At 38.3% G+C, this 13,287-nt stretch overlaps 1 protein-coding gene across 2 annotated transcripts in view; it reads right to left on the bottom strand.

Annotated features, from left to right (window-relative positions):
• The window catches only part of SH3D19 (SH3 domain containing 19), a 97,136-nt gene that overhangs the window by 24,708 nt on the left and 59,141 nt on the right, over positions 1–13,287 (bottom strand). For both annotated transcript variants that reach the window (XM_045055779.1, XM_011281619.4), the window contains 4 exons: positions 12,034–12,141; positions 7,437–7,549; positions 1,799–1,860; positions 497–761 (listed from right to left, as the gene is read on the bottom strand). In XM_045055779.1, the coding sequence (XP_044911714.1) occupies positions 497–761; positions 1,799–1,860; positions 7,437–7,549; positions 12,034–12,141 (548 nt within the window). The remainder of the gene's footprint in view (positions 1–496; positions 762–1,798; positions 1,861–7,436; positions 7,550–12,033; positions 12,142–13,287) is intronic.

Raw genomic sequence — 13,287 nt, 5'->3', positions numbered from 1 at the left:
CTCAACTATCTCAATTATTGATTAAAAGCTTCTAACCAGTAACTGTTACATGGGCCATGATAATTAGGTTTCTAAAGGGGAAAGTGAGGAAAAAACCATCCATTTTAATGAGAAATTTCCTTCTATTTCATTTTAAATTTTAGTCTGTGGGCAAGGTAGCTGTAAGATATAAACTATATCAAATTATAAACTATAATATCTGTCAGAGCTACTCCCATCAGTATAATCCACTGGGTCAGGTTTTTCAGTTTGTTTGGTCAAGCCAGACAGCAGGTTACACTCCCTGTCTGCCCTGCTTTCTTTTCCTATAGTTCTTCTAATAATGGAACCCTGCTTTAAAGACCTAGTTTTATTACGGCCTACTTCTCTAAAACCCTCTTGGTGTCAAGGGGCAAGTCCCCATTTGTCTCATCATCTTTTTCTAAGGAATAACAGATCATTTATATACTTTAGAACAAATCTCTTGATTACAAACATTTTTAAGGGCTACACTCACCATATATTTCCTGTAGAGAGGGTGTCCTGGTTTGGGGCGAGGGGGCAGCACCGGATCTTGATTTTTGAAGACTTGACTCTTGGCTTTTGAAAGTCCAAATGCCAAGTTACTTTGTTTTTTCTGAAGATCCATGTCAGAAGAAGACCGATTAAAAGGCAGTTTTTTATTTGATGCTCTGGTTGCAGAAAGTTTCGGGGGAGGTGGTCTCTCCGGGGCCCCCTTGGGAGGAGGTTGTCGAGTCAGTATAACTTTTCCATTTATAGGTCTGAAAGTCAATGAAGGTGCTGGGAGTCAGTGTTTGATTGATTATTAGGGTCCTGTTTTATTCTTTCTTACACACACACACACACACACAGCTTTATGCTGGGGTAATATAATTTCTGAAACATGCAGGCTATGCTATTTTTGAGCAAATGACTGCTGCATTAAACATTATATTATTAGAGGAAATGCCATGATGCTCCAGCTTCCTCTTATCTTGCACTAGAGATTCATTAGTTTAAGACAAACAAGCATTTACTATCATGAGCTCTCCAAGGCGCTATTTACTCTTAAACACACCATGACTATTTCAGGAGACTAAGCACTTTCTAAAGTATGAGATGAAATGCTAATAATAAGGTATCAGGTATATTTGACGGGGTCCATACGTAATTAGAAAAGGAACATCAAATTCCCTCAATATTTGCGTTAGAGGAATTATTACTAAAACTCTAATTTAGATTAATATAAAGAAAGCTAATTCTGAAAATGGGTAAGACAACCATTACTTTGAAAGTCTTCCCATAATCTCTATGACAAAAATAATTTCCAACATAGTAACATCTTCTGATAGCATCACAGCGTTTTGTTCAAGTAGCTCTGGAACTCAGGAGGGCAGGTCCCCTCTGAGCTCACAGTGCCTGTCTCCCTTTGGAAAGGCTTTCAAAAACCAGGCTGGTTTCATAATGGAGAGTATGTGCGTACGTTCATGTAGACGTTCAAGAAGCAGAGTTGCTTTAGGTTTAGAAAGGGTCTTGTTCCCTTTAGTTGAGGAAAAGTTGAGGAAAAGTAATACAGATCAGTGTTTGTGCTCTGTTGAGTTGCTGGGCTGTGTTAAAAGAAAGAAGGAGCAAAGATTCTTACAACCAGATGTCAGAAACAGAGTAGAGGCTAGTGGTCTGGGAGAATTCAGGAGTTTAATGCATCTTCAAAAGATCTTGGACCAACAACACTCAGTTTTGACGACAGAAAACAGAGTCAAGTCTGAGTCATTAGTTTTTCTCTAATTTACTTCTTAAAAGTTTTCTCACACTTACTTACCTTGGTGGCAACCTTGGGGGTCCTCGCACAGAACCTCCTGTTTGACCCATGTGGTCAGATTCCTGCAAGTATCAGACAATGCTTTTCAGTTAAGGTTAATCTGAAATAAGAGCTTGTCAAGAGGAATTATGGACAACTTTTTGACTAGCTCTCTAAGTGGAAATGTAGCTGAGTTATAGAAAGTAGTTTGAGAGTTTTTAGTCTTAAGCAATATTAACTCATTACTTAACAATATTAACTATTACTTCCTGTATCAGTTGTCAAGTCTGAATACAAGTGAAAACAGAGAGAAGACCAGGGTAGTCTGCTGTTGTGGACCATGGCCCAACCAACTGCACTGTGTGGTTATGCGCCCAGCAGACTCATCAGGTATTAAGGATGATATTTAAATCATGATAGGTTATACAGTAGCAATTTAAGCAAGCACTGTAGGGAATTTTAAAAAAAAATAGCCTTTATTTATCCTATGACAACACATAAGATATGCACTGCTCTTAAGTTTAAACGTATAATAAGTGAGGTGGTGATTAGTTTGTTTTGCTTACAACAGGCAGATCTCTCATCACTGGGTGGTTTACAGTTTGGGTGGTGGCTTCTGAACTAGGAGGTAGAACACAATAGAAACTTAAGGGATGGCCTGAAAGGAAGGTATGTGAAGAATAATGGAAAAGGCTCAAGAAAGCAGAAAGAGTAAAGGGGGATAACTCAAAAAATAAAAGATGGGCAGAGCAGGAATGTCCGATCCTAACAGCATATGGGAGAAACTGGAAGTGTGGAGAACAAGAGGAAGATTTCTACAGGAAAAGGACTCAAACTGTGCTGCTTAAACAGATTTTTCAAACATGTTATAGCCTAAGGATTAGGAAATGAGTATAATAATACATGGAAAATGTTTGCAGCTCTTTTTGTTAAAGGATCACAAAGCCAAAACTTCTGTTTTTGTTTTTTTGTTTTTTTTTAAGGAAAAAGTCCTCTCTAAATTCTTCTAATTCTGATCGGGTCTCCTGTTTTCACGTTTCCTACTTTCTAAGCCCCCAGTACTGACATGCACAATATAATATTCCTTCAAGGGGGAAAGTGCTAACCCTTTAAAATTACATTGCCTTTTTTTGTAAGGAAGATTTAACTCTCATTTGGGAATGTTCAGGCTAATTCAGACTGTTTTCCTCCCTCTCACCTTATAAATGAGTTAAAACTCACTTCCATAGCGTTCTAATTCAAACTGAATATTAACAACTTTTCCTTAAATACCTAATGATTAATTGCCAGTAACTGTGATCATTTAAGTATATTTCAAAATCCCATTTTTAAAAATTAAGCTTGCCCTTAAAACTTGGTTTCACTAATGAGTTCAATTAATGTAGTGAGGCAAGTCACTAGCCCATAAACCCTGCAATGGTCCATACAAAATCCATGCCTTATAAATCCACCGCTGCCTATATTCCTCCCACTCCTGACAAATCCTGCTATGATTCTGAAAAACTCACTTTTTTATTTGGCTACCTTTAATATTAACAAACAGAAAAACACTCTAGCAGAGAGTCAGGAACTCTTACTGGTTTTCTCAAAACTATAGTTGTTAGATAACTTAATAAATGAAGGCATATAAAAAATATAGATGTATACATTTGACACAAAAAGTTATAGATGATGTACTTTAATAACTACATACCATATAATCCTAATCTTGTACAAAATATTAACTGCACTTTTCTCTCAGGGGTGTTATTTTTATGGAGGATCTTAAGTATCTTTTTAGTTTCTCAAATTTTCCACAATGAGAACATTTTGAATCAGGAAAAAAAAAGGCACTATGCTCACATCGCCCAGGAATGTTAGGCACACTGTAGAACATAAATACTGAGAAGAGACGACTGGCTCCTGTAGAAGCCACTGTCCTAGTGTTTGCTAAAGTCCAGCTTTGTGCACGAGTTCTGCCAACAGCCTTTGGAAGATTAATGATTACGTATTTCCTCCTCTTCAATATTCCACAACTAACCGGAGCCTCTCTGCATCTGTTTTTTATAGTTTCTCTTTAGCTCTGACTTTTCTGAACTTTGGCTTACAATGTGTTTGGATAGTTCCTGGTGAAGCTGGTCTTTCTGCTTGTACTGCCCCTGCAGATGCCATCTTTTTGTTCATCTGCTTTGGAATGGTTTCTTATATTCTAACTTCAAAATAATTCCCTAGTTTGTTTGTTTTTGCTGAATTTAAAAAAAACACGTATTTCTTCCAAGACCACATTCTTGTCTGTTGGAATTTCTTAGCAGCCTCTGCAAAAGTTCCTTCTCTTCTTTCTCCAAGACCTGGTACCACTTCTTAGGCCCTGAATTCACTGGCCAGCTTCTGTGCTACAGCTTGGATTCTTGATACATAGCAGGTGGCGTCTCAGGACTCTCCTGCACTGGCTGGCAGCCTCTTTGGGAAAAGCTTTGGAAGCCCTGAGTTCTCACACAAAAACATCTGTTCCTGCTCCAGGGGCTCCTAATGTTCTTCACCCTAGAGTCCCTGTCCTTCTGGTGAAGAAAGGGAGATTTCGTAACATAGCCATCCTGCCCTAAGATGGAGAAACAGTAAAGAGTTTTTGTCTCGTGCCTCATCAAAGGACACAGTTGGCAAAGATCAAGCCCATCCTCGTGGGTGATTACACTGGTGAAATAGTCTTTTTTTTTTTTTTAACGTTTATTTATTTTTGAGACAGAGAGAGACAGAGCATGAACGGGGGAGGGTCAGAGAGAGGGAGACAGAATCTGAAACAGGCTCCAGGCTCTGAGCTGTCAGCACAGAGCCCGGCACGGAGCTCAAACTCACGGACTGTGAGATCATGACCTGAGCCGAAGTCAGCCGCTTAACCGACTGAGCCACCCAGGCGCCCCGTGAAATAGTCTTTCTACAAATCCTCCCCAATACCCGAAGGCGTTAAAATCTCTGGTCTAATAGTCACTCAGTAATCGTAATCCTCAAACAAAAGGAATTTCTCAGGCATAGATTTGACTTTCTGGCCCTGAAATCTATTATGTGTGACTTTAGCCAACTCATTTCACTTGTGGTCTGTTTCTTTTCTCTTCTTCCTTTAGACCCAGTGCATCTATCACGATATGTATTTATTATAGAACAGCACAGAATGCTTTGGCGCTCCTTGGTAAATAGTGTAGGACAGGATTTTCCTGTTCATGTGAGGTACAATTATGATTATAGTACCTTTCCAGATGGTTAAATCTAACTTCCTTTTCTTGTTTTCCTAAAATGTGGGAGTTGCTTTGTGGTCTGCTTAACACCAAATGTAATAATACCTAATACTTTAATAGAGCTTTATGGTTTACAGAAGCCCATTACATGACTTCATGAATGATATATATATGCCTACACATCACCCTCTCACTCTCTTTTACAACCCTTTAGAGTAGAAGTCAGTAACCTGCTCAAGTAAATTTTCCTCCATGGAAATTTGGGATTTTCTTCTATTCAACAACAGCATTGCACGGGCCCTATCATCCCCTAATGGGCTTTCTTGGCCCAGTTTTAATAAAAATTTATTATCAAGTACTTTGAAAATGTAAACCATCACTAAATTTTAGTTCAGCCTACAGGAAAATCTCATTAACTTGATATTGGCTAATTCAATTTAATGTTTCCTTCAAAGAAATCTCTTTTCACTAGATGATTAGATGGGTTTGCATGTGTAATAAGCATAGTTAATGCACAATGTAAAACTATTATGAAATTTGAACTGAAAATTTGGTACAGAGATGTTAAGAATTTGTTCAAAATTTTTTAAATTTTCCTTTTAAAATTTTTAATTAAAGAATAATTGATATATAATACTGCATTAGTTTCAGGTGTATAACACAGTGATCTAATATTTATATACATACAAAATGGGCACTATAGTAAGTCATTACCATCTGTCGCCATACAAAGTTGTTACAGTATTACTGACCATATTCTCTATGCTGTACATTACATCCCCATAGCTTATTTATTTTATAACTGGACGATTATACCTCTTAATCCTCTTCGCATATTTCACACCCCTCCCACCTCCCCTCTGTTCTCTGTATCTATGAGACTGTTTCCGTTTTGTTTTGTTTTGCTTTTTAAATCCCACATATAAGTAAAGTATACAGTATCTTTCTCTGCCTGACTTATTTCACTTAGCTTAATACCTTCTACGTCCATCCATGTTGTCACAAATGGCAAGATTTCATCTTTTAATGGGTAATATTTCATTGCACATATACAGCACATCTTCTTTACCCATTAAGTTAATCTATTGATGGACACTTAGGTAGCTTCCATATCTTGGCTATTGCCAACAATTCTGTGATGAACACAGGGGTGCATATGTCTTTTTGAATTAGTGTTTTACACTTTTTTTAGATAAGTACCTACAAGTGAAATTGTTGGATACGATAATTGTTTCTAATTTTTATTTTATTTGGGAGGGGCATGAGTGGGAAGAGGGGAGAGGGGGGGAAGGAGAGAGGGAGAGAATGAACCTCAAGCAGGCTCCATGCTCAGTGCAAAGCCTGACACAGGGCTCAATCCCACGACCATGGGATCTCAACCTGAGCCAAAATCAAGAGTTGCATGTTCAACCAAGTTAGCCACCCAGGCACCCCTATTTTTAATTTTTTTGAGGAACCTCCACACTGTTTTCCACAGTGGTTGTACAAATTTACATTCCCACCAACAGTGCAGAGGGTTCCCTTTTCCCTACATCCTTGCCAACACTTGTTAAGGAACTGGTTTCTTTTGAACAAACCTTAAAAGATAATCTATCATATGGGAGTTTCAAACAGCACCGGGAAATGGTATTGAGGTTGAAAAAAAATATATATATATGTATACATAGATACAGAGAACAGAGGGGAGGTGGGAGGGGTGTGAAATATGCGAAGAGGATTAAGAGGTATAATCGTCCAGTTATAAAATAAATAAGCTATGGGGATGTAATGTACAGCATAGAGAATATGGTCAGTAATACTGTAACAACTTTGTATGGCAACAGATGGTAATGACTTACTGTAGTGCCCATTTTGTATGTATATAAATATTAGATCACTGTTATACACCTGAAATACAGTGTGTATATATACGTGTGTGTGTGTGTGTGTGTGTGTGTGTGTGTGTGTGTGTGTATATATATATAAAACTCTTTGACTACCATTGTTAACAAGTGCATGATAAAGTACTATTTTTTAATTAAAAAATTTTTTTCCCTAAATTTCAGATTAACAAATTCTTATGGTTATTATCTTAAAATCATGTCACTAATTGGATATTTTAAATAAAAACTGATAATTGGACTAAGTCTATTTCCACAAATATTAAAGGTTTTTAGAGATTTTCAAGAACTTCTGCCTAATTATTAGTATCATGTAAAAGGCAATGTCATTCTATCACTATGGGAAAAAATATTTTATGATGAAGTACCACAAACTGGCTTAATTCCTTTGTCCTACAGGAATTTTTTAAATATTGAACATCACCTTAAATAAGTACATGGGGCTTAGAAATGGTTTGCAATAAAGGTCTTTACCAGACCAACAGTAAAATAATTCAGACATCAGCTGAGTATTTAAAATTAGCGCATAGCTTGGTCTTCAATCTAAGACAATTTATAGTAACCACTTACCAAGTTTCTAGTTCTGTCAACATTACTCAGTTTTCCAGATACTACACTGTAAGTGTTTCCAATAGGTTTTTCAGTAGGGAGAGGAGGTGGGCTTTGTGGATCCTCTTGTAAACCTGGAAAAACAGCAGTAATTCATCAATAATTTAGGCCCTTTGAGGATTCCAAAGTATGAAACGATTGCAGCTTGGTTCCTTAGGAAAATGGCTGTCCTAACAGATCCATACAAAGAACGGACAGCTAAACAAGTGACAAAGAGCTTCAGAAAAAGGATGGGATTAGCAGGCATCAGTTAGTTTTACTGAACGTTGTATAGAGTAAAAATAATACTAAATAATTAAACAGCAGCCAGCAATTTTGAAAACCTTCAATGTGCCAGGCATTAAGGCACCTTATTCATATACATTTCTCCAACCAATGACTATCTATGTGCTAGATCTGTGTAGTTCACTAGCCAGTCGTTGCATGTGGTGATTTAAATTTAAATGTTAAATAAAATTACAAATTCAGTTCCTCAGTTGCACTAGCTACACTGAAATAGCTAGCACTTGAAATGTTCAGTTGCCTTAATAGCATAGTTTTAGAACGTTTCCACCTTTGCAGAGAGTCCTATGCACTATCTACACTATGCTAGATAATATCCTAATTTTGCAGATGAAGAAACCAAAGTTGACAAGAAAATATATAAGCTATCTGAAGTCTTAATGCTAGTAATTTTGGGTTTTGAACCCCAAAGCCTGTACTCACTATAATATGGCATGCTGTTTCTTTAATAGGTTGTGTATCCAACCCTCCCCCATCCAAATAATTGAATGTGTTTTCTAATTCATTAGCTCCAGATTAATGGGTTTAATTGCCTTCAATTTAACAAACAGTATCTTCACATGCAAACTACATCCTTAACTCAGTGATAGTATACCCCCAGCTTATTTTAAAAAGAAGGAAAAGATCAGATTTAATTAGTGGCAACTAATTAAAATCTGTGTGCAAAAACACTTGGAGAAAGGATGACTGTAACATACTAAAGGAGGCTAAAGCTAATGGTGATTTAGGCACGGAAAGGAGATGGGAATTCTTTTCATTCTTTCAAATGAACACTCTCTGCTCTCACTTCACATGAAATACCTATAACTAGAGGATGGTTTGTCAGGTTCCTATTTTATCTACAGACAGGAAACACTCTCAAAAGAAGGAAAATACCCAAGCCAGCTACTATGAAAACAATGATTTAGAGACAGGCAAGCATTCTTAGGGAGGGGCAGGGCTGCTCTGGAAATGAAGACACATAGGAAGATTTCAACTGAGTTGCCATCTTGAGGACTTTCTCTGTGGAACAATTTTCTTATTCTTACAAGGAGATGCTGAAATCATTTAGGATGCTGTATTGCTGTGACAAACAATTAAGGGTACAAAGCAGTAAGAATATGAAAGTAGAGAGGAGATGCCTTACTGGCAGGAAAGGACATAGGGGTTATCAGGTATGGATGTGAGGGGGGGAGGTGGAGATTTCCAATTTCAAATAATGTGGTCGGTGGAGGTCTCAATGACAAAAGTGGCATTTGAGCAAAGACCTGAAGGAATGTTGAAGGAGGGGGCCATGCACATACCTGGGGAAAGGACATCCTAGTCAGAAGAAACAAATCTCAAGAGGAAAGAGATGACATGTTCAAAGAAGGCCAAGGGGTTTTGCTTCACAAAGCTATTCCCTTCTTCGCCTGACCATTCCAAGTTCTTCCGACACCAAGGCACATATGAATTGCTTAATAACTGTGGTAAGTACAATTCTGGGGAGCTGGTTTTTGATGTAAATAGAAACAGCGCTGTAGAAATAGGCACTTCAGTTCTCTCACAGACAGCACTTGGAATCCAACTTTCTAACAGCTCCTGGAACTTTGTCAGAATAATAAAGGTGCTTCCTCAATATATCCTTTTCAGGGGGTGTGTGGGTGGCTCAGACAGTTAAGCGTCTGACTCTTGGTTTCAGCTCAGGTCATGGTCTCATGGCTTGTGGGTTTGAGCCCCGCATCGGGCTCTGTGCTGACAACGTGGAGCCTGCTTGGGATTCTGTCTCTCTTTCTCTCTCTGCTTCTCCCCTGCTCTGTATCTCTCTCTCTCTCTCAAAATGAATAAACTTTAAGAAATATATATCCTTTTCAGGATTTCAGGACTATTTTTCATTGAAAAAAAAATTTTAAATGTTTTTATTTATTTTTGAAGGAGAGAGAGACAGAGCATGAGTGGGGGAGGAGCAGAAAGGAAGACACAGAATTTGAAGCAGGCTCCAGGCTCTAAGCTGTCAGCACAGAGCCCGATGCGGGGCTCGAACTCATGAACTGTGAGATCATGACCTGAGCCAAAGTCAGACACTTGACCAACTGAGCCACCCAGGTGCCCCAGGATTTCAGGACTATTAAGCCAATTTATAAGTATGCAGAAAAGAATGAACATAGCAGGCCTAAGACTGCTTATTCTCAGAAAGATATGCTTCCAAGGTTGGTTCTTGCTGGAATCTGGGAACTTGGGCTTTGGGAAGGTTCCCACCCTCCCCATAACTGATAAAACAAAAGAATATGGTTTATGCTGAATACCTGCTTTCCTTCTGGGAATCTGGAATTTTGGAACATGCCAAAATTGATAGAGGTGCCTATGTGACCAGCCCCCAATAAAAACCTTGGGCATTGAGTCTCTAATGAGCTTCCTTGGTTGACAACATTTCACCTGTGTTGTCACAACTGGTTCCTGGGGGAGTTAAGTATAGCCCTTGTGATTCCCCTGGGAGAGAACACACAGAAGCTTGTGCCAGGTTTCCTCTAGGCTTTGCCCCAGGTACCGTTTCCCTCTGCTGATTTTGCTTTGTATACTTTTGCTGTAATAAATCACAGCTGTGAACATAACTATGTGCTAAGTCCTGTGAGTCCTCTAGCGATCATCAAACCTGGGGGTCTTGGGGACCCTGATACAGCAGAAGAATAAATTCAAATATAAAAACTGTATTACTTAAAACCCACATGAGCTTCAGGCAACATTTATTATCATTATATTTCACTACACTTGTTAAAATCTAGGATACATTTTAACAAGGTAACGGCAAACAGGCAAACAACCCAATGTCTGTGATACTTCTATAGCCCACTGATTTGTGGACTATATAATGCTGTCAAAAGAAATGAACCACCAGTTTTTTAATCTACCACATAACCTCCGAAGAAGTGAGGACCCACCAGAGTTTGGTACCCTTGACTTTTTCCTTCCCCTCATTCTTCACAGTAACTCAGTTCAATCTTTTCACTATTTGGCTTAGAGCCATCAATTAATAACCATCAAAAGACCAAAACCAGTATGATCCATCTGGGTAGTATTTTATAGAGAAACCACACCCATAAACTAAAGGGGTTTCATGGCATTCCAGGGTATGCTTGCAAAATAACCCACGGATGCTACAGGTGAAGGACTGGGGATATTTGATCTGCTATGAGGAGGAATGGAGTGACAGGATCTCCTGTTAGATAAAAAGCAAGGATGCATCTGGTCTATGAAAATGCACCGAATGAAACGAAACGATAGCAGAAGCTCATGGAGAAAGCTGTGTGATCACTCCAAGCATTGCCAAGAACTGCTTTGGAACGCACTGTCCATGCACGTGCGTGTACACATACATGTACTTTTACACACACTTTTAAATAATCTCCAGGGTCTCAAATAAATGGGCCTGGCTCTCTTGGCTTCTCTTTTACAATAAATATTAGATTTCTTCGTGGTAATATATAGGCTCATACAAAATTTCATTTATTGTGCCAGTAAAAAAAATCAAGGAAGAAAACGGTATAAAAATGTTGTGTTATGCTAATTTTAAAAATGTTTAATACATTATTATGTTTTTATAATTTTTGGTTAACTGCTCTTCACACAACTCATGCATACTTACACTTAGATTGTGCTGACTGGAATAAGATACTGTATCCAGAGAGACACATACAACTTTATTTGCTGTCAGTTTCAATTAGAGTTCATAGGAGAACGACTTGGGAGTTAAGAGGTGCTGACACCCTGGTGCAGTCAAAAATCCACATTAACTGTTGACTCCCCAAAAACTTAACGACTAATATAGCCTAGTGATAAACTAAGTAGCCCAATAACACAGATTTTATGTTTATGTGTTATATACTGCAGTCTTACAATGAAGTAAGCTAGAAAAAAGAAAGTGTTAAGGAAACCATAAAGAGGAAATACTGACAGTACTGTAAGAGATCTGTGTACAAGTGGACCCGCACAAGTTCACACCTGTGTTGTTCAAAGATCAAGCGGACTTTCCTGCCATCTTTACCAGAGGCACTAACAAGATACTCCAATTGTTCTGAGTTTCAGTCTCTCTCTATTCTCTCTGCCTAGAGATGATGGTATAGAGAAATGAAATCCGTATTTACTGTACCAACTGTCTAAAGAACTGTGAAAAAAAATAACTTGTTTTTAAATGTTCTTGGACTATAAATAATAATAAATGGCCGAATACACATAATTTCAAAAGCAGACATTGATAAATTAGTATATATTTTCCCCAGGCTCTTGGAGAAGCAGATAAAGAAGGCAGATTAGTGCTTACATTTTCCCGGTTTGGCTGGAATTCGAATCACAGTGGGCTTCCTGGTGGGTGCTGGTTGAACTGCTCGTTCTTTTGTTGGTTCTGTTTTTGTGGGGAGCTGAAAGGGATCTAATGAAAAACACAGTTTATTTTGCATGTTTTAGTTAACATGGACTCAAACAAAAAACCTCATTCATAATTAAAGAGTCATATTTTCATGCCCCAGGGAAAACTATTCATGGATAAACAAAATCTCAGTTTGCAGAGACAAACACAAAGTCGGAGCTCATGAAAGGAAATAACTTGGTGCTTTGTAAATAATTCATGTGGCTTTTCTTCCTCTCTGATGAGAGATATCCAGGACAATCTTGAATTATGAAGAAGCAATCCTTCAAGGGAGTACAGTCATTTCGCAAGTGTTGCCTGAAAATGAGGGGCAATTGAAACGAGGAGCCAATTTCCCCCTATCGTGAAGCCTCCCAGATCCCCCAGGAAAGAAGGCCTTTTCTCCCCCCCCTCACTCCTGTGCCTGTCCCAGAACTCAGGCACAAGGCTCACCAAGGGCCCTCATCCTACCTAGCACCGTGCCTGATACAGAGTGTGCCTGGCACACTTTGCTGGGCAGAGTGTCAGTCGTTCAGTAAAACCACACTTCAGTTAACATGAAAATGAAAAATGTTTTATCTTTGAAATAAGATAAGACTTCTTCCTTCAAATATTTCATTTGGGGGCAAGGATACAGGACTTGGCATTTCTCCACCTTAAGTGATTCATTTAAAATTGACAGTGTATGTTTAGAGAAAGTATTTTATTTATTTTTATTTTTTGTTAAAAAATTTTAATGTTTATTTATTTTTGAGACAGAGACAGAGTGTGAGCAGGGGAGGGGGAGAGAGAGAGAGGGAGACACAGAATCCAAAGCAGGCTCCAGGCTCTGTCTGAGCTGTCAGCACAGAGCCCGATGTGGGGCTCGAACTCACAAACTGTGAAATCATGATCTGAGCCAAGTCGATGTTTAACTGATTGAGCCACTCAGGTGCCCCTAGAGAAAGTATTTTAAATAGAGACATAATTAACCAAACTTTTTTACTGAAAGAAACCGTCTTTTTTCTTTAATGTAAATATTCTTTTCAGTACTTTAGGGAAATGCCCATATCATTTTTTTAAAGATGAGAAATCTAAAAATAAGTAGATTAGCAAAAATAAAATAAATGCTGTATAATGGATACTCTCTGTAGCACACAGGATCTCTTGAGGCCTCCTTTGCCTTTACTC

The sequence above is a fragment of the Felis catus genome, chromosome B1, assembly GCF_018350175.1.
Source record: "Felis catus isolate Fca126 chromosome B1, F.catus_Fca126_mat1.0, whole genome shotgun sequence".
Taxonomy (NCBI): domain Eukaryota; kingdom Metazoa; phylum Chordata; class Mammalia; order Carnivora; family Felidae; genus Felis; species Felis catus.
The sequence above is the reverse complement of the archived record's forward strand: the minus strand, read 5'-3'. Positions and strand labels throughout refer to the sequence as shown.